Below are 20446 nucleotides of genomic sequence, written 5' to 3'. Positions count from 1 at the left end.
TACTTTTTGCTTTCAGACACCTTTCTTCTTGGTGGACCTGTGCAGCATTTTGTGTTCTGTATCCCTTGGCAACATAGATGCTTCTTTGCAAAAACAGCCATTTGAATGAAGGACGGGTTCGCATAACAGATTGGAAAGCAGATAGTTATCAATACTGTTCCTCTATTTAAGGAAACTTCAACAGGCTGTAATGTAAAATTAAAAAAAACCAAACAGTTGTGCGTTATAGGAAATGTACCTTTGTGAAGTAAAATAAGCCCATAGATAACTCATTAACTGTCACTATCATTTTTTTCTAAGACAAAAGTCTTCCACTGGCTAACAGCTTAAAATTTGATGTCTTGTCTCTTTGTTTGGCAAGCAGCTGTAAAGTTGCTGCTCAGTACTCTGAATTGTCCAAACTGGAAGCAGTTTTGCTGTGGGAGAACTGCAGCTAGCTTGAAACTCACAGCTTGGAACAAAATTACTTTGTGTGTCTGCAACACTTGTGAAAATAAAAGGTATACAGTGCCCAGAGAAATAGAGCTTGTTTCGTGTTTGCTTCTGTTTAGTGTTGGTATGTCAGTCCTAAAAAATCTTTGCCTGACAATAGTGGATGTCATGCACAATGTGTGTTGCAGTATTTCTAGAAATGCATTTCCCTTGTTCTATGATTCCCAAGGCTGTCTTTGCCCAAATCTTTATGGCATTCTATCTGTGAGTGGTTTACAAATGCTACTGTTCTCCCTGCGGTGCATACTTGCAAGTTAAAGTAGTCGTAGGGTCTCTCCCCTCTCTCTCGTTTAATATAGACTCGTACATAGTAAGAACAAGCCTATCCAAATCCTCAATTGGAAAAGGCACTTTAAGCTGGTGGTCTTTGCTCTTCATGACTGCATTGCTCTGAGCTGCTTCATTTTATGACTTTGCCTCCATCTTTCTCTTGCGACTGTGTCATACTTCCTCGTGTGCTCTCTTCCACACCTCGCGTTTGTCGCAAACTGATGTTTCCGTAACCCGCAAGTGAGAACCCGCTGTGCGCTGGGTGTTCTATGGGTAGCTGCGTGATGTATGTTCTCCTCTTCACTGAATAGACACTTTGGTTTCGTTTTTTTTCCCCTCTACTTTGCTGTGGGGCCTTGGGGACTCTATGTGTGTGTGTCTCTTACCTTGGTATTTGGACAGCAGAGTTACATTCTTTGAATGTGAGCACTAAAGCTGGGACAACCATTCCCAGTTCACAACTGTTCCCCAAAGGCGTTCTAGGAATGTTCAGAACTTTTTTTCCTTTCCCTATTGAAGTGACTTCATATGCACGTGGATAGGTTTTACTGTGCAGATCAAGTTTTCAGGGTAAGGTCTTACGATAGTTTGACGGTAGGGATATTTTTAACTTGGCCATAATAAAAAAGTGGAATAGAAGCTCTACTGTTGAAGAGATTTGGGCCAGAAACAATAATGCCAGTTGGAGTTGTTTGGAGAGTTAATTTCCTAATTCTCAGACTCTAGGTTGCATGTTCCTGAGCTTCTTTCTTTGGCCCCTCCTTGGCAGCAGCAGTAACCCAGCAGGTCTCTGAAGGTGGTCAGCAGTGGCAGCGATCATGCGCATGGAACTGCTTATACACCCTCCCAGCTCGTTTTCCCTAAACTAAGGTTTCAACTTTATACCTGCATGCTCCAAGAGCAAGTTCCCAGGTTTGTGCTCCCTGTGTCAATCTTTCACTTATGTCATAAGCTGAAAGTGCAGGTTCTGTGTTGGCTGGTTTCCTAAAGCTGTTGAGGTGTCAGGCCATCTTTTTGCCTGTGCTCATGAACGAGGTAGGCTCTGCTACATGGTCCTTTGTGCTTGTTCATACGCCAGACTTTGGAAGCCGAAGATGCTCTGGGTATTGGAAAGTTGACAATTACTGATTTTTATAGCTGTTTAACTTGAAACTTGTTTTTGAATTTTGGAAGCTTTTGTAAAGTCATCTGAGAGAATAAAGTTTAGATAAAACAATACTCTTTTAAATTACTTCTGATAAGAGGGTTGTGAACAAACTGTAAAACCAATGTTTGCTGGGACATGTGCTCTGCTTTCAAAAGATAGAAACGGAAAAATCAACATAAAACATTGAGATGGTGGTTACACTTAATGAGTTGATTAATACTCGTGATTATCAGGGAGAAGAAAGTTGACAAAGTAGTTCCTGGGCTTCATGCATGATAGCAAGGATTCTAGATAAAGCTGTTAAAATAGTTGTAAATCTGTTTACATCTGGAGTATCCTTATTTATTTGTATTATGTAGTGAGTAATCTTGAATGTACTCCTGAAAATGCATGGAAAGAAGAGAATGTATAACCTCATAGTGGGTACCAGTGGTTATTTTTAATGACTCACAGAGACCCCAGTCAGTTATTTCCTCTTGAACTTTCTAGACATTCAGCTTTTTTGTTTGTTAAGCGTTTTGCTGAGGCTTTCTAGTTACAGGAGTAGACTCTCTGCTTTGCGAGAGTAAGGAGGATTAGTAAATGAAAAAGTGAATTAAGTTCAGTCCTAAAGCACAGAGCTTTTGATAAAAATAACCTTTACTGTTACTTTTTTCCAATTTTTGGTATATTTTGGTAAATTTCTCTAAAAAGTTCGTGAAAGAGGAAATACTTAAATGTGCATTTTGCGTGTTCCTACTGCAGTACAGTATAATGAAGAAACATTTCATTCAAACTATTTGAAATAGTAAAAATGTAATTTTACTTCAGTAATGTATTTAAATTACAGATAGAGCTACTGAGGTGACTTAATATTTTGACATCCTGCCAGTTAAAATTCAAGTTCTCTTTTTCCTGAAAGATAAGTTTTTATTTGAGTTCCTTCCACTCTTATCTCCAAATTAGTGTTCTTTGCCAGATTTGTTGTTTTTTGATGTGTTATCTACAGTTCTTGATCTACTGCACTTTTCTCTTGAGATTTCTGTTATTAATTTGTCTCTTGTGTATGTCTTATGGGCGAAAAAAAGCCCACAAACAACAAAGCAGTTCTCCATATGCTTCTAAACGTGCTCATCTTCTGATTCTGAAAAGTGAACCTACACGTTTCCAAAGAGGATATCTCTAGGAAAGAAAACTGAAGATTTTTAAATTATTATTTGACTTTTTGCTACTTGTCTTGCAGAAAACTTTTATTCTCATATGGAACACTATAAGAATAAGTAAACACTTAAAATTATTATCAGTCTTGTAAGACTGCAGAACACTAGAGCAACCTGTGCACTGAATACTCGTGTTATTAGCACAGTCACAAAAACGTGAATGTTTTTTTCCTCTGTAACAAATTTCCAAAATGCTTTTGGTTCTTTGGCTAGGTAGATAGGTTATGGATTATTTTTAATGAATTTGATCTATCAACTCAGTAGATCTCACCTCTGTGGTTATGTAACACGTTTAAGATGTAAGACCATTTTGTGTAACTAGAAGGCTTTTGGTAAAGTATTGCTCAATCTTTTTTCTCTAATTTTTCAAAACTAAAAATCTCCCATTAAGCCAGTTTCTTTTTTTTCCTCATAAAATATCCACCCTGATTCTTGCTTTCGACTTGATACCACTATTCAACAGTAATAACTTCTCTCTAGACTCTGTTGCAGGAAACTTGTTTACCATTTGTAGACCCTGAGAAAGTACATGTAATTTTAGAAGTTGTACTTGCCAACCAGCCAACTAAGCTTTACAGCTGGAGAGAAGAATATGCAAGTGAGGGGAACTTGCTGTGCATTCAGAACTGCTAACACACTCGGTTTAGTGAACGCTTCACTTCTGGTGGTGTTTGTGCATTTAGGGCTTTACTACCTTTTGGAGTTGGTGGGGTTTTTTTTGAAATCTCATTTGGTTAGCATATATGTTTTTATTAAAAAGCAAAAAGAAGCTGTTAACAATTTTATTTATTAACATCAGAGGTTCACATGTCTCTCAACAGATTGCCCTTCTGGTCTTCTTCAAAGGATGAAATAAATCAATCAGTCAGTAATGACTGGATCTGCTGTATTTACAAAAATGAGGTGGCTTGTGTCTGGTACAGCCAAGAAGGTCATCTAGGAGCTAGATCCGGCTGTGAACTGCAGATCACTTCAGTCCTTCCCGCAATGTGCGCTGGCAGTCCAGAAAGCCAACTGTATCCTGGGCCGCATCAAAAGAAGCGTGGCCAGCAGGTCGAGGGAGGTGATTCTGGAGTACTGTGTCCAGCTTTGGGGCCCCCAACATAGGAAGGACATGGAGCTGCTGGAGCGGGTCCAGAGGAGGGCCACGAAGATGATCGGAGGGCTGGAACACCTCTGCTATAAAGACAGGCTGAGAGAGTTGGGGCTGTTCAGCCTGGAGAAGAGAGGGCTCCGGGGTGACCTTCTAGCAGCATTCCAGTGCTTAAAGAGGGCCTACAGGAGAGCTGGAGAGGGACTTTTAACAAGGTAGTGATAGGACAAGGGGCAATGGCTTTAGACTGAAAGAGGGGAGATTCAGATTAGATAGAAGGAAGACATTTTTTACAATGAGGGTGGTGAAACGGGAACAGGTTGCCCAGAGAAGTTGTAGATGCCCCATCCCTGGAAGTGTTCAAGGCCAGGCTTTGAGCAACCTGGTCTAGTGGAAGGTGTCCCTGCCCATGGCAGGGGGATTAGAACTAGATGATCTTTGAGGTCCCTTCCAACCCAAACCATTCTATGATTCCTCACCTTGCTGCCTTAACACTGCTTGTTGAGAGGATCCAGAGCAAGAAGAAGGGCAAACCTACAGTCAGGGCTCCTAGACTTGAAGTCTGAATAGCTCTACATAGTGCATCTGTTTATCTGTTTGTTTGTTACACATACCAAGAAGAGCCCCCAGACTTTTTGATTTCTTGGCTAAAGACTTGTCATTTCTAACCAGAGTACAGCAAATGGGTTCCTCATTAGCTGGTGTTTTCTTCACTTCTTTGAAGTCTGAAAATCAGTAGTAGAGAGAGTAAGGAAACGGGAACCACCAGGGGTCCCCACAAGATTTCATAAGCCGTGGTCCTGTGCCTGTGCTGTATTTTGGAGCACTCTACAGGGTTTTTTCCCTTGATCTCAGGGGCCTTAGTGCATTTATAAAGAAATTGGAATTCAGTACGAGGACCTTAAAAATCTGTGTTAGCTGCTGTTATTGAGAAGATGCTTAAACTGGGAATAGTGGTGCTTTTTCAGATTCCAATTTGATAGTCCAGGATTATAATCTTGCTAATGAAGAAGGAATACTTTTCATATGCTTCTCTTTCTACTGGAGTCTGTACTCTTATATGCTTTTGTCTTGGCTTGCAGGGCCTCTTCTCTGTGATGTTCTCTTATTTCCTTTATATTAAGATTTCTTTTTCATTCCTTAAGAACATTCAGATCATTCAGACACAAATGTATTGAACAAAATTACCTGAAAGATAACTCGGGTATGACCCTGAGTTTACAAATTTGTGCACATAGCTAAGGACTGTTCAGCATTTCTCTGAAAAGATAATGAAAGTAGTGCGAATAACAAGACTTCTGGTCATTCTGGTGGTGTGTGAAAGCTCTGCTCTGTTGTTTTTGTAAGCCTCAGGTGATTGCAACACAAGTTCACATAAAAAAGGAGCAAAATCCTTTAAAAACTCTGAAGAGAAGGTTGCACACTGCTGCTGTGTCCTGTCATCAACAGAAAATGAGCGTCATGGCCAAACACTCAACAGACAAAAGTTCCATTGTCTACAATGGAACCTACAGTCAGAGTTCCTGCCCTTCAGAAGAGGAGTGTGGGGTTTGCCTTTCAGTTGTCTTAACAAATTTCAGTGTTACTATCATCTCAATACGATTACAGAAGGAACACCAGAGACTTTTTGTTCAGGAAACTCCCCATCTTTTCTTTCCTGGGCAGAACATTTGCAGCTATAGGTACTGGCCCGTTAGTTTCGAAACGGACATATTTACATGTGTTTTTAGGCTCGCTCGGAAGTGGCAGCCATGGACACAGTTGTTTACCATGACTTGGCTAAGGATGAGTACTTACCTGTGGAGCTTAAGCTTTTGAGTTATGTTTTCTTTATATTTAGTTCTGGTTCATGCTAAGGGATTATGTTCTTAGCTTTTTTTATTTTTTTTTTTTTAATTGTTAGCTAAAACCCCCTTAAAGACCTGACGACTCATGTAGCTGCTTATTACTGTGCCTATGTGGGAGAGTACTCTTCAACTCTGATAGCAGAGGTTTTTTGCTGATGTATCAATAAATGAGGTTAGTTTAATAAGTTTAAATCTGAGTTTTCAGCTAATCTAGCCAGTTTGGGTTGAAAGCAATTAAAAAGTATTCCCATTAGTAACTTGGTGAATGTGAAAGGAGCAATCCCTTCCATCAGGTAGGCTGATATCTTTGTGCCAGGTGGTTTAAGTCTTCAGCTGTCACAACTATGGGTAGCCATAATTGTGACTAAGACATTTTAGAGAGTGGAGATGAAGTTTTGAATAGTTTCTACAAACTGAAGTCAATGCCCTTAATGTTTGGAATCATATGACTAGAAGCATGAGTTCAGTATTCATCCTGTAATTACGCTGGCAGTTTTTAGGTTTGGTTTTGGTTTTGTTTTTTTTTTTTTTTTATAAAGCTGAGAGGATAAAAAGTGCTGTAAAAATGAGTATTTATTATTGATTGTACTTTTGTGAAGATCCGAGACAGTGGTGATATTCTGTATTGGTATGTATCATAAAAGTGAAAAAAAATTCCGGGCGGTTATTATATTAAGCTTTTATAACTATAATCTAGAAAGTAGATATGAATACTGTTTTCTTGTTGCAGTTTTGAAGCTAAGACTGTCTTTGTGCTTTACAAGTATTATCTGTTTTTTCATGCATGTAGTTTTATCTATGTGTTTCTTTCTTGTCCTTGCTTTCTTGTTTAAAGAATATGGGAGTATGTGTCTCTTTCCTCTGTGAACATTGATTTTATTTTGGAAGTAGCTGTGAATGGAACTAGACTGAACTTTACCTATGTGTATTTTTGAAAACTAACTTTTTATCTTCTATTCCAAGGGAATGTACCACATAAATTTAGATATTTTTATATTTATATATGTATATACATATACACACTCAAATAGCTTTAGTTAATTGGCAGTGTTCCTTTGTGACTTTATTTTTCTAAATATGACCTAAAAATCGACCAAGATCCTTTCTCACTAAATGACTGCAATAGGTGCAGTCCTGTTCTGGAGACCATTTAAGTTAGTTTCAGATGGTCTGGTTTTTTGGTTTTTTTTTTGAATGCTACAGAGAGTGATCTTCTGTGTATTTATTTTTGTAAGGTTTGCATATGCATTCCCTGATTTTTAACAATTTGGGTTCTTGAGTATCCTTAGGAATTTTTGTGGTCTTAATTGACTTGGGAAAGTTCAGGAAAGCTGCTGTTTCGTTCATGTTCCCTTGTGTATTTGATTTGAAGTGTAAGATTTTTTTGAGCTTTTTTATGAAGAAATAGTTTCTCATTGTGATTTTTAGATAACTAGCAAATTCCTCACAATTCATTCACCTCTTTTCTAGACATGAAGTTTGGAAGATGAGTGATATTCTCATCTTGCTTAACTATCTTCATGTGATGGGCAAAATAAATAAATGGAGATTAGATATGCTGGAACTGGGATGAGAATGGGAGTGTAATTTTCACCCTGGTGAGACTAAGGATGAAAGAGTGGCCACAACATGGCCTTTATTTTTAAGCTGTTGTAAAATTCTTATCATTTCTGAGCTCAAAATTGCTTCTGTCGGGCAGGCTTATTTAAAAAATAAAAAAGATGATACTGTACTATTTTAAATTAACATAGTATGGAAGGTTTGGAATTAAGAGTTCAAAGATGTTCTTGAGTGCTTATATCTTTTGGGCAGTTGTTCTAACATATATCCCCATATATGGGTTATATATTAAAATTGTAATTCAAGTGTGTGTGTGGAATGTTTCTGTCATATTATTTACCTATGCTTAAAGTGTATAGTAGTTGGGTATTTTTTAAAATGAGATGATGTATACAGAATTCCTGACTATTTTATAACAAGTAATCACTTTAGAAGTTTCTTGCAAGGTAAAACTTTTTAAATCCTATGTTTTTTTCAAAAATTTTCAGCAAATTACTCTTCTATTGTTATCACTGCATTTCCTCTACTGTAGAACATGTTCTTCTGTGTAAAGATGGTATTCTTAATTTTAATTTCATCTGCTTTTGTTTTTTATGTCTGCATAGCATTTCTCACTAGGTCCTGTCCTCGTGTAGGGTTTGCAGCAAGGTATATGTGAGTTAGGGGACAGATGATTGCCTTTCAGCTCTTAGTTGTTAGTACTGAACAGAAAAATTGAATTTTACACTGGTTTTTGTGTTTATCAGGATTGTTCTCAGTTTGGGAAAGAGCTCTTCTGTTAACAAGTTCAGTCGTGGGTTTTCATTTTTGTTATTGTTGTTTTGGTTTGTTGTTTTTTTTTTTTTTTTTGTTTCAATCATTTAAAGCAGATTTGAAATCTGGAAAAGTACTTTTAAGTTTTCACTCTGCCCCACTCCCAGAGAAATAACAAACTTAAGATGCCTTTGTTTCATGCCACCTCTTTGAGATACAGAAAAGTGTTTTTATGGGACAACAGTGCACATAGCAGAGATTTGCAGATTACTCAGATCACCTGACAGCAAAAGTCCTGTAAATCAGACTTCCTACTGTCCTACTCTGTCTTTTCCAGAGACGCTTCTCTGCACTGGAAGTGGTTCCCTCAGCTGACTCACTTCTCTGCTTAACCTTTTACTTGTAGAGCTTGAAAGATAAGCAGGATATCTGGTGTCTGAGAGCAGAAAAGTGACTGAAGTACTAGACTGTGCAGAAAACTGCAATAGCCTTATATACTTTTTCTACTATTAATGTAGCTGTTTCTGTGCTTTTCTCCCTTACCAATGTAGTTACTGCCAGCTCTGTATTTAATCAGATCTTTCACAATTCCATGTACCTGTATACTTGCTACCTTCTTCCCTCTCCCTAGTCATAACAGGTAAGACATCCTGCTTTAGCTCCTGTTCTTTCTTTTTGTTCGGATTTTTTGTTGTTGGTGGTGGTTTTTTTTTGTCATTGTTTAATTTTTGTAGTGTCAGAGACTTCTCTGCTAACCTGCTTTGTAGAAGAGTTTTGATGGGTCAGGGCATCCTGGAAATATGTTAATAATGGAAGTATAACAGGTTAGTTGCGCGTTTTTGCTTTACAGTCTTTTCATAGAAGACTTAGGTATGTGAGTTGAGACGAATTCCTTCCATTCTGAGAGCTCCCTGAATATCACTTAGTTGTTTGGGTTTTTTTTTTTTCCTATATCTGGCATTATAAAATGGCAAGTTGACTGGTTAGTTCTCTCTTCGCAACTCCATAAGCATTTGTGCAGGCTCTCTGGTATGAATGCATTCTTCCAGTATCTGCAAAGTATGATCTGCCCAAAATGGGTTAGTAATGATGCTAGTTCTGTTTTGGCTGTTGTAGCCATAGGAAAAAAAAAAAAACCACCCACATTTTCCTGGCTCTTCCTTTTCTTTATTATTGCTGTTCCCAGCAATCTGTTTCTGAGGGGAAGTCTGCTCTCTGTGTCCACATCATTCGGTTTCCTTCACTCAAGTGAGGCAGATCTCTTACCTGCTAAGAATATTTTAAGGTCACATGAGCATACACTTTTAAGTTGTCTTGAATGTTTAACACAGCTCAAAGTAGTCATCCCTGACTTTGTATCCTAATTTGTTAAATCTTTTTCTTAAAGGCACACAAGGAAATTTGTATGTTGACCTAATTTGTCCTCACCCCATTAATTGCAGGTGGTGGTCGACAAAGTAGTGACTGACATGGTCTCAAGAAGTAAAATTTTAGTGCTTTGTGAGGCTTATTGAACAGTTAACATTCTCATGGTCTTAGTTTCCTGCATTGCTGCCGTTGCTTCGTGCTGCTATAAGGCAGTATCTGTAACCTGGTGTCAGATGCAAAGCAGTTGTCTCTCTGGGAATGGGGAGAATTAATGTACAGTTCTCTTCTTGGTTAGGGTCCTCAAAATGAATGGTTTTGGTGTTACAGCTTTTGCTTAATTGTTGGAGAGGTCTGTCAAAAGCAATGCTTCTGCAGCAGGAGACATAGTGTTTCAAAACTAAGGCATAAAGCTAAGGCTGCCTCCAGCCCGGTGCCAGCCACGACTGACGCAGCCTCCCAGACGGACCCCCGCTGGGTGCACGCTACCACCCAGGTAAGCTGCAGGACTTGTCCCCCAAGTGCATTGGCTCAGGTCACTACCGGGGAACTCACTTGTGGGAGCTGTGCCAGGGTGGAGGAACTCCTCCGCCTGGTGACAGAGCTCAGAGAGGAGGTAAACAGGTTGAGGGCCATCAGGGAGTGCGAGAGGGAGATTGACCAATGGACCAGTGCCCTGTGCTCCCTCCCGCAGACCCAACAGGCTACCACAGCTTCTCAGACTGAGGAGCCCCCACTCTCTCCTCACCTGGCCAGGAAGAAGAATCCAGGTGGGAATGAGCAATGGCAGCAGGTCCCTGCCCGGCACGGCAGGCCTGCCCCCTCTGCTCCCACAACTACCTCCCAGGTTCCATTACACAACAGATATGAAGCTCTGCAAGTGGAACCGACCCCCAGGGAGGATGACGATACACACATGCTAGTATCCTTCCCTAGGACCACACATATCATCAAGACATCCTCAGTTAAAAAGAAAAGGCGGGTGATTGTTTTAGGAGACTCCCTTTTGAGGGGTGTGGAGGGCCAGATTTACATAGGGAGGTCTGCTCCCTTCCTGGGGCAACAATTAGGGATGTGATAAAAAAACTCCCGTCTATAGTCAGGCCCACCAATTACTACCCTCTTCTTATTTTCCAAGTTGGTATGGATGACATTAGGAAAAGAAACATCCGGACTATTAAGAAGGATCTCAGGGTTTTGGGAAGAATGTTGAAGGGATCGGGGGCCCAAGTAATATTCTCTTCTATCATACTGACTTTGGGACATGACACAGGATGGAAAACAAAGATCGAGGATTTAAATAATTGGCTACAAAAGTGGTGTGAGGAAAACAACCTAGGCTTCTTTAACCACGGGCTGACCTTAATGCCAGACCTTCTATCTAGGGATGGGGCAGGTTTGTCTCCACGGGGGAAAAGGCTGCTTGCTACAGAACTAGCTGGGATCATCAACAGGGCTTTAAACTAGATGTGAAGGGGGTGGGGGGTATTGTCAGACTTAGAGGATTAACAGCCGAGGACGGCCCTCCATTGTCCGATGAAAGGAGTGTAGGCAGGTGCCTTGGGCCTGCTGCCTCAGTGATAGTAGGGGGTGATATGTGTAGTCAGGAGCAACACACAAGTTGCCAGAGGTAAAAGAAAATCCCAAAAATAACACCTCAGGAAATAAAGCTTCCCCCCCTAGGGGTGCAGTGGGGTCGAAAGCCCAACTTACGTGCTTCTATACGAACGCACGCAGTATGGGCAATAAACAAGAGGAACTGGAAGCCCTTGTTATCCGGGGAAGCTATGACATAGTTGCCATCACTGAAACATGGTGGGATGACTCGTATAACTGGAGTGCTACCATGGATGGCTACAAGCTCTTCAGGAGGGATAGGAGAGGTAGGAGGGGTGGTGGGGTTGCCCTGTATGTAAGGGAAGGTCTAAACTGTTTAGAGTTAAATGTTGGGGATGACTTGGTAGAATGTCTGTGGGTGAAAATCAAAGGGGGGGGCCTATGAAGGCGGATATTGTAGTGGGAATCTGCTACAGGCCACCCTATCAGGACAGTGAGACTGATGAGCTATTCTTTAAACAACTGGGGGAAGTCTCGCGCTCACTAGCCCTTGTCCTTATGGGTGACTTTAACCTACCTGATGTCTGTTGGAAGTATAACATGGCAGTCAGGAAACAGTCTAGGCGGTTCCTGCAGAGTGTGGAGGACAACTTCCTATCACAACTGGTCAGTGAACTGACTAGAGAAGGTGCTCCCCTAGACCTGCTGTTTGTGAACAGAGAAGGTCTTGTGGGAGATGTGAAGGTTGGAGGACGCCTGGGGCATAGTGACCACAAGATAATAGAATTCTCAATTCTAGGGGAAGTTAGGAGGGGGAACACTAAAACGGCCAAGCTGGACTTTGGGAGAGCTGACTTTGGGCTGTTTAGAAGTCTGGTTAATAAAGTCCAATGGGAGACAGCTCTCAAGGGTAAGGGGGCGCAGGAGGGATGGTTACTACTCAAAAAGGAAATTCTGGAGGCACAGGAGCGAGCTGTCCCTGTGTGCCGGAAGTCGAGCCGCCGGGGTAGAAAACCAGCTTGGATGACAAAGGAGATTTGGGAACATCTCAAAAGAAAAAGGGATGTCTATAAGTCTTGGAAGAATGGGCAGGCATCCAGGAATCAATACAGGGAGGAAGTTAGGACATGTAGGGAGATAATCAGGGGGGCAAAAGCCCAATTGGAACTAAGACTAGCCTGCTCCGTAAGGGACAACAAAAAGTCTTTCTATAAATATATTAATAACAAAAGGAGGGCTAAAGATCACCTCCAGCCCCTACTGGACTCAGGGGGTATGTTAGTCACTAGGGATGAGGACAAGGCTGAGGTCCTTAATGCCTTCTTTACCTCAGTCTTTAATAATAAGGTCAGTAGTTCCCAGGTGAGCTGGCCTTCGGTGTCTGAGTGCAGGGAGGGAGAGCAAATTGAAGCTCCTGTGATCCAAGAGGAACGGGTCAAGGATCTGCTCCTTCGGCTGGATGCCCACAAGTCTATGGGGCCTGATGGTATCCACCCGAGAGTCCTGAGAGAGCTGGCGGATGTCATTGCCAAACCCCTGTCCATTATCTTTGGGCAGTCTTGGCTCACTGGGGAAGTTCTGCTGGACTGGAGGCTGGCGGATGTTACCCCCATTTACAAAAAAGGGCGGAAGGAGGATCCAGGGAACTACAGGCCTGTCAGTCTGACCTCGGTGACGGGCAAAGTCATGGAACAGGTTATCTTGAGTGCTATTAATGAGCACATACAGGTTAACCGGGTGATCAGGCCCAGTCAACATGGGTTTATGAAAGGCAGGTCTTGCCAATCAAACCTGATCACCTTCTATGACAGGGTGACCCGCCTGGTTGACAAGGGAAGGGCTGTGGATGTAGTTTTCCTTGACCTCAGTAAAGCCTTTGATACACTTTCTCATAGTGTTCTGGTTGAGAAACTGATAACTGCTGGCCTGGATAGGCACACCCTCCTTTGGGTTAAAAACTGGCTGGATGGCCGGGCCCAAAGAGTGGTGGTAAATGGGGCTAAATCCGGCTGGAGGCCGGTCACCAGTGGGGTTCCCCAGGGCTCAGTGCTGGGTCCAGTTCTGTTTAACATCTTTATCAATGACCTGGATGAGGGGATTGAATGTACCCTCAGTAAATTTGCGGACGACACCAAGCTGGGAGGCTGTGTCGATCTGCTCGAGGGTAGGGAGGCCCTTCAGAGGGATTTGAACAGACTGGATCGTTGGGCTGAGGCCAATGGCATGAGCTTTAATAAGGCCAAGTGCAGAGTCCTTCACTTGGGGTGTAAAAACCCCAAGCATCGCTATAGGCTCGGGGAAGAGTGGCTGGAGAGCTGCCTGGCGGAGAAGGACCTGGGGTGTTGGTTGACTACCGGCTTGATATGAGCCAGCAGTGTGCCCAGGTGGCCAAAAAGGCCAATGGGATACTGGCGTGTATCAAGAATAGTGTGACCAGCAGGAATAGGGAAGTGATCCTGCCCCTGTACTCGGCACTGGTGAGGCCGCACCTGGAATATTGTGTCCAGTTTTGGGCCCCTCGCTTTAAGAGAGGTATTGAGCTCCTGGAGCGAGTCCAAAGAAGGGCGACTAAACTGGTCAAGGGGCTGGAAAATAAAACTTATGAGGAGCGGCTGAGGGAGTTGGGGCTGTTTAGCCTGGAGAAGAGGAGGCTGAGGGGAGACCTGATTACAGCCTACAAATACTTGAGAAAAGATGGTGGGGAGGTAGAGGAAGGGCTCTTTACATTAGTGTTGGGTGATAGAACAAGAGGAAATGGTTATAAGCTGAGTCAGGGGAGATTCAGGTTGGATGTTAGGAAGCATTTCTTCTCTGAAAGGGTTGTCAGCCACTGGAATAGGCTGCCCAGGGAGGTGGTTGAGTCCCCGTCCCTGGATGTGTTTAAGAATAGGGTGGATGATCTACTTAGGGATATGATTTAATGGGGATTAGGGATGGTTGGACTTGATGATCTCTAAGGTCTTTTCCAACCTAGAAATCTGTGAAATCTATGAAAACAAGAAGAGAAGGCCTGTAGTATGATGCCTGTCATGTAACTGTAGGCATGTATGTGCCAGAGGAGTTGGCATGTGGAATCACGTTTGTGCCGAGATGGTGCAGGGATTCTTTGCAGTATGCTTGGTCTGGCTCTGGAGAGTCTTGTTGGTTTTTGTTTGTCAGTTACTGACTCACTGATGAAACTTTCCCTTCCATTGTAGACCAGGGTGAAAGCATTTTCTCAATTATTGAAAGATTTAATATCTGTAATCCACTCTTCTAACATTTCTCTAAAGTGATTAAAAAGACATCCAAGGGGGAGTTATTTCTGTTATTCAGAATAGCAGGTTGTAGTAAGTTTAACTGAAGCTGTGGAATTTAGTATATCTTTTTTTTAAAAAAATAGACATTTACAGTGTTGCACCTTTACACTGTAATAAGTATTTCTACTGAGACTATTGCAGGAAAACGTCTTTATTAGATGAAAAATCTGTATGTGGCTTCTAAACTTGGTACAATAATTAAAAGACTAAGCAGGCTTTAGCCATGCCCTCAGTATGCATCAAACGTAACAACAAAGCGTTAGTAACAGAATTCACTGCTCGTGCCTCCTTGATTTGCTTCTCAATTTGCATAGAATCCATTCCCTCTCAGCTCAAGCAATTGCTTTTGCTAGTTGTGTTTCTACCTGTGGTTTAGGAGAGAGATAACTCTCACTTTGGCACACTAACATTAAGGATCTTAACATTAAGAGCTCTTGGAGCAGTTTGAATTTTGAGTTTGTAGGCCTGGGCTTTACATAGAATTAGTAATAATTTGGGGGTCTAGATTTGCTACCTGTTTGTTGTTTTGATACATTTACAAACAACTCTTTGTGATTGCTAACTGAACGGTGGTCTTTCTCTCGCTTGTTAAATGTTTTCTCCTTTGTAATAAAGATTACTACTTAAGTGAAAGATTATTACATAAGTAAAGATTACTACATAAGTGAAAAAACTTTTAAAAAAAGTAAGATACACAACAGGAAGACAACACAATAGACTAAAACCTACGAAGTGCTACAGGGAGGGCTTTGTGTCTTCTGTGATTCTGGTGCTACTTTTATGGACAAGGCAGGAGAGTTTTCTGTCTCCTTGCAAACCTCATCAGAGTGTAGGAGAAATCAGGTGAATGTAAAAGTAACGGATTTCACTCAAGCAGACCAGTTGGCAGATGAGGATCTAGACTATAATTGTTGGCACATGGAGCAGGTGGAGGAAAGTGAGCGAGGAAGTGCTTCCAGGAAGTCCCAGTGTCTCATTTCAGCTGTGCTGTGTGGCTTCTATTTGTGATAGTACTCAGCTGGTACTGGCAGAGCGACATTAACAGGACTTCTGTGAGCATAATGATGAAATAGACTGTGATCTGGCTCTTTTTTGGGTTTTTTGTAGGTACTGTTTTGTTGGGAACGCCAAAAATTACTGCGTGTGAAAAGTTCATATCTGTCGGAACAGTTTCAAGTATAGCTTCTGAATAAATTAAATAATGTGATCTGACCTATTTGGGGAAAAAAATGGAGATGCTTCCATTGTTTCCAGATGTAAGCAACTGTATTTTCAAATAGGATATGCTTCATAATATGGCAGTGTGAATTTTTTTTGGCTGTCCATTAAGAAGCTTTTCTCAGTGGCTGTAAAATGATAGAAGATCAGGAAGAATTTTCACATAAAAATGAATGGAAGAAATTTATTTTAAGAGAGAGTATGTTTTAAATTGTAAGTATTCTAAATAATTTTTTAAGGAATTGATAATGAGTAAAGCCAAAGGGATCTGTCTTGCCCAATAACAGATCTCTAGGGAAAGGTCTAAGAAGAGAGTAAGCATATATTTGTCTTCAGAATGCTCTCCTAGCCTCCAGCATTTCCGCCAGAGGTGTCGTCTTTAATAGCTTTTGATGATTTTTTTTCCTGTGTGAATTTGTCAGGCTGCTTTATGTATACTTCTGCAAAGTGTGGCCAAGAATTATGCCACTTCCCTACATGGCTGTGTGAATCAGCCTTTTTTTCCCTGCTTGTCACCTCACCTCTTTCATTATGACATGTAGGCACTAGTGAAAAACAATGGATTCTCTTCGCTTTCTTCATGCTGCTTGTGATTCTGCTGACATCTGTTGTGTCGTCCTCGGCATTGCATCTCTTCCGGACTGAAGAGTCCTAACCCATTTTGTCGCCCTATGGAAGGAAAGCTATTTTGTACTCCTTTTGTGTTCTTTTGTAAACTGTTTCAGCTCTTCCATAATTCATCTGGACTTTTGGCACTGTGTAAAGTATTTAAGATGCAGACAGTGATGGATTTTTACACATTCTCTCTCTTAACTGAGTAATTCTTCTATCCAGTTAATTTGGGAACTGTTAGTGCACGCTGAGCTCTTTCTTGTAACTTTGCTATTACATGTGTGAATGGCAGGAGTCAGGTCAGAGCCCATTGCTTTATCAGGTAAGCTGGGGTTGGTTCTGCTGCCCCCGCACCATGTGATGTGATTGATATTTACCCGTACAGAATTTTATCTCATGTTGTCACTCAGCTGCACAGTGCTGAGAGTTCCATCTGCAGCTGCCCACCAAACTGTGTTGCTTTGTTCTTCACCCCTTCTTCTAGGTAACTTGGATAGAAGACTGAGCCTTTTGCCAATATGGGAAAGCTGTATGTCTGACCTCCACTAGTGACTCTTGATACTGGCCAACCAGTTTGGCTGTATCACAAGGCTCAGTAGCTGGGTAGAGGACAGGGATCTGAATTGGAAGTCTTGTTATCTGTTTTTATTGCTACCAGCTGGCTGGATGTTTACAGTGCATATAGCTTTGTAGCAGTAACAGTGAAGGGTTACAGAATTTACAGATCAGCAGAGGAAAAGGGGTGTAAGGAAAAGATTTGGAGGTGGATTGAGGAGGCATCTCCTTTGCTTGGAGTGAATGAGAGGTTTCCTATTACTGAAAAAATGTACATTGGGCTGTTGTACTTCGAGAGATGACAAACACAATACTTTCTTCAGATAAAGAAGAGCATGGAATCAAGGTGTGATCATGTCTTGTCACCACCACCAATCACAGTTATTTCTTTTGGATTTAACTCTACAAGGCAAAGGAGGACTTGGCCTGAGTCTGTGAAAACCTGATGTGTTAGTGTTATACCAAATGTGCAAAAGCATGTGTTGCTGACACCTCGTTGTGTTTAAAAAAAAAAAAAATACCAACCAGAAAAAAGGTGTATGGGTAAGGGGTTTGAAAGGTTTATGTGGACACAAAGATTTTTTTTAACTGTTTTTCACTTCTATAACTTTGCTCTTCTGTGCAAAAGAATGTGAACGGTTGTGTTCAGGGGACTATGACTTTAGCCTGCCATCTGTTTCACTCCAAGCAGACATAGTACAAAGATACCATGACTGAAGCAACTAATTTTTTAACTTTGGCTGGATTTTGCACCAGCTCCATGGTGCAGTTTACCTTCATACATGTGGGGCAGGCACATTCCAACCGCCTCTACTGAAAGTGAATACTTTCATGGTTATAACATTAAACTAAGGAGAGGCCAAGGAAGGGGATGAGGTACCATCATCCAGTTAAAAGTCACTAAAGATTTGTGTAAAATGTTCTGTATATAAAATGTTCTGCATTACTGCTACGTTTTTTGTAACTTACAATATTGTGACCTTAATATTCTTCCCCAAAGCATGAAATACACTTGTTTTGTTTTATTTGATATAAACTTCTCAGTCTTTTGTGCATATTCAAATAGAAAATAACTCATTTTCTTTATATAGGTTATAAAGCAGCTAAATGGAGTCTGAGCAGCTGTTTCATAGAGGCTACTATCGAAACAGTTACAACAGTATAACTAGCGCAAGCAGCGATGAGGAGCTTTTAGATGGAGCAGGTGTAATTATGGATTTTCAGACCTCTGAAGATGACAATCTCTTGGATGGTGATGCATCGATTGGTAAGTTAATGTTAATTTCAGCTTAAAAATTTCTCTGGTTTGTATATTTGTGGGTTTGCGGTTTGTTTGTTTGGGTTTTTTAATAAACAAAACCAACCCTTATTCATAACTAATTAATGTTTCTTTTTAGCTCAGAGGGATCTTTTAAACAAAGTGGCTGAACGTTTTTCTGTGTGCTTGCCTAACAGTTATATGGTATGGGATGACTTCTGATATTTGGCAGATACTAACTTACTTCTGGCAAATGACAAACTTGCTGTCGCGTAGGGGAAGGAAGGTTATTCTGTAGCTACCGCTCTTTCTTAGCTGTAGCAGGATTTTGGAAGTCTCACTGTCTTCAATATTTCTTTGGGACAGAAATTAACATTCTCTTTTAATCATTACTTCTAGACATAAATCTGTTTCTACTTGATTCAGCCGTAGATCTGTAAAAGAGAGGCGAAAACCTTGTAAGTAGAGGTGTTAGAAGCAACAGAAACAGTTGAACTTTTGACTAGGAGTAATTGACGAGGTGAAAAGTTGCAAAGAAAATTTGTTACTGTGAGCACTGATAAAAGCACTGAAGTAATATGAAGAAGGAGGAACTGGGAAACTTCCTCTGTCTTTTTTTTTTAATTAACAAGTCAGGTAATAGAATGAAAGCATTAACGTTCTCTTAGCAATGGTCAAAGAGGGGAACAGAAGGAGGGAAACAAAGCAATTTTTGTTTAAGATATTAAACTTGGTTAATATATACTCTTGTCACTTCCTCTTATTTTATTTAAAATTAAACTCAGCCTCTTGAGTTGTGTTTTTTTATCCCACATTATCCCCCCATTAACATTCAGTTGCCTTCCATCCCTGCAGAGTCTATTCCTTCATGCATTTTCCCTTTGCTGCACTTAGCAATTGGATGTTGGCATTGTGCTAGATAGTTGTGTCATATCATTATAAGTGTCCTTCTCATCTATATTCCTTCTGCCTAATTAGATATGTCTTGAATGTGCAGTTATTTAACTTGTTAACCAAAACAGGCATCAAGAGCTAGGACACCTTCAATCTACATAAAAATCCCTTCTGCCATATTACTTAGAGAACACCAGCACAATGAAGTCAACCGCTTGATAGGTAGGAAACTGGCTTCGGTATGTAATATTTTGTTCTGAATATCTGGCACTTTTAATAAAGTGAGTACCTTGCTTGTCTAACATAATATTTGCAACCTGTACTGAAAGTCTGAACTACCCTGATTATTGTTATATAAATCCTCTCCATCGCTTTAAGCTTTAAGGCAAAATAAGTTTGCACTAAAATAAATAGTTTCAGAGCGAGTGTTCTGCCTCTTACTTGTTGTGAAATTAGATCCATAAATTGAGTTCAAACAGATAGAATTATAGAATCATAGAATGGTTAGGGTTGGAAGGGACCTTAAAGATCATCTAGTTCCAACCCCCCTGCCATGGGCAGGGAAACCCTCCACTATACCAGGTGGCCCAAAGCCTCATCTAACCTGGCTTTGAACACTTCCAGGGATGGGGCATCCACAACTTCTCTGGGCAACCTGTTCCACTGCCTCACCACCCTCAATGTAAAGAATTTCTTTCTTATATCTAACCTAAATCTGCCCTCTTTCAGTCTAAATCCATTGCCCCTTGTCCTATCACTACACGCCCTTGTAAAAAGTCCCTCTCCAGCTTTCCTGTAGGCCCCCTTCAGGTACTGGGGGGCTGCGATAAGATCACCCCGGAGCCTTCTCTTCTCCAGGCTGAACAGCCCCAACTCTCTCAGCCTGTCTTCATAGGAGAGGTGCTCCAGCCCTCTGATCATCTTCGTGGCCCTCCTCTGGACTCGTTCCAGTAGCTCCATGTCCTTCTTATGTTGGGGACTCCAGAGCTGAACACAGTATTCCAGGTGGGGTCTCACCAGAGCAGAGTAGAGGGGCAGAATCACCTCCCTCGACCTGCTGGCCACACTCCTTTTGATACAGCCCAGGATACAGTTGGCTTTCTGGGCTGCCAGTGCACATTGCCAGCTCCTGTTGATCTTCTCATCCACCAGCACTCCCAAGTCCTTTTCCTCAGGGCTGCTCTCGATCCATTCTCTGCCCAGCCTGTACTTATGCTTGGGATTGCCCCGACCCACGTGCAGGACCTTGCACTTGGCCTTGTTGAACTTCATGAGGTTCTCACAGGCCCACCTCTCCAGCCTGTCAAGGTCCCTCTGGATGGCATTC

General features: G+C 41.3%; 1 protein-coding gene across 2 annotated transcripts in view; it reads left to right on the top strand.

Moving 5' to 3' along the window:
• CLCN3 (Cl-/H+ antiporter 3) overlaps window positions 1-20446 on the top strand; it is a 77386-nt gene that overhangs the window by 1194 nt on the left and 55746 nt on the right. For both annotated transcript variants that reach the window (XM_086611287.1, XM_086611288.1), the window contains exon 2: window positions 18059-18234. In XM_086611287.1, coding sequence (XP_086467413.1) covers window positions 18075-18234 — 160 coding nt within the window. In that variant the 5' untranslated portion in view covers window positions 18059-18074. The remainder of the gene's footprint in view (window positions 1-18058; window positions 18235-20446) is intronic.

The sequence above is a fragment of the Tauraco erythrolophus genome, chromosome 5 (genome assembly GCF_009769465.1).
Source record: "Tauraco erythrolophus isolate bTauEry1 chromosome 5, bTauEry1.pri, whole genome shotgun sequence".
Classification (NCBI taxonomy): domain Eukaryota; kingdom Metazoa; phylum Chordata; class Aves; order Musophagiformes; family Musophagidae; genus Tauraco; species Tauraco erythrolophus.
This window is presented reverse-complemented; position numbering and strand designations above follow the sequence as displayed.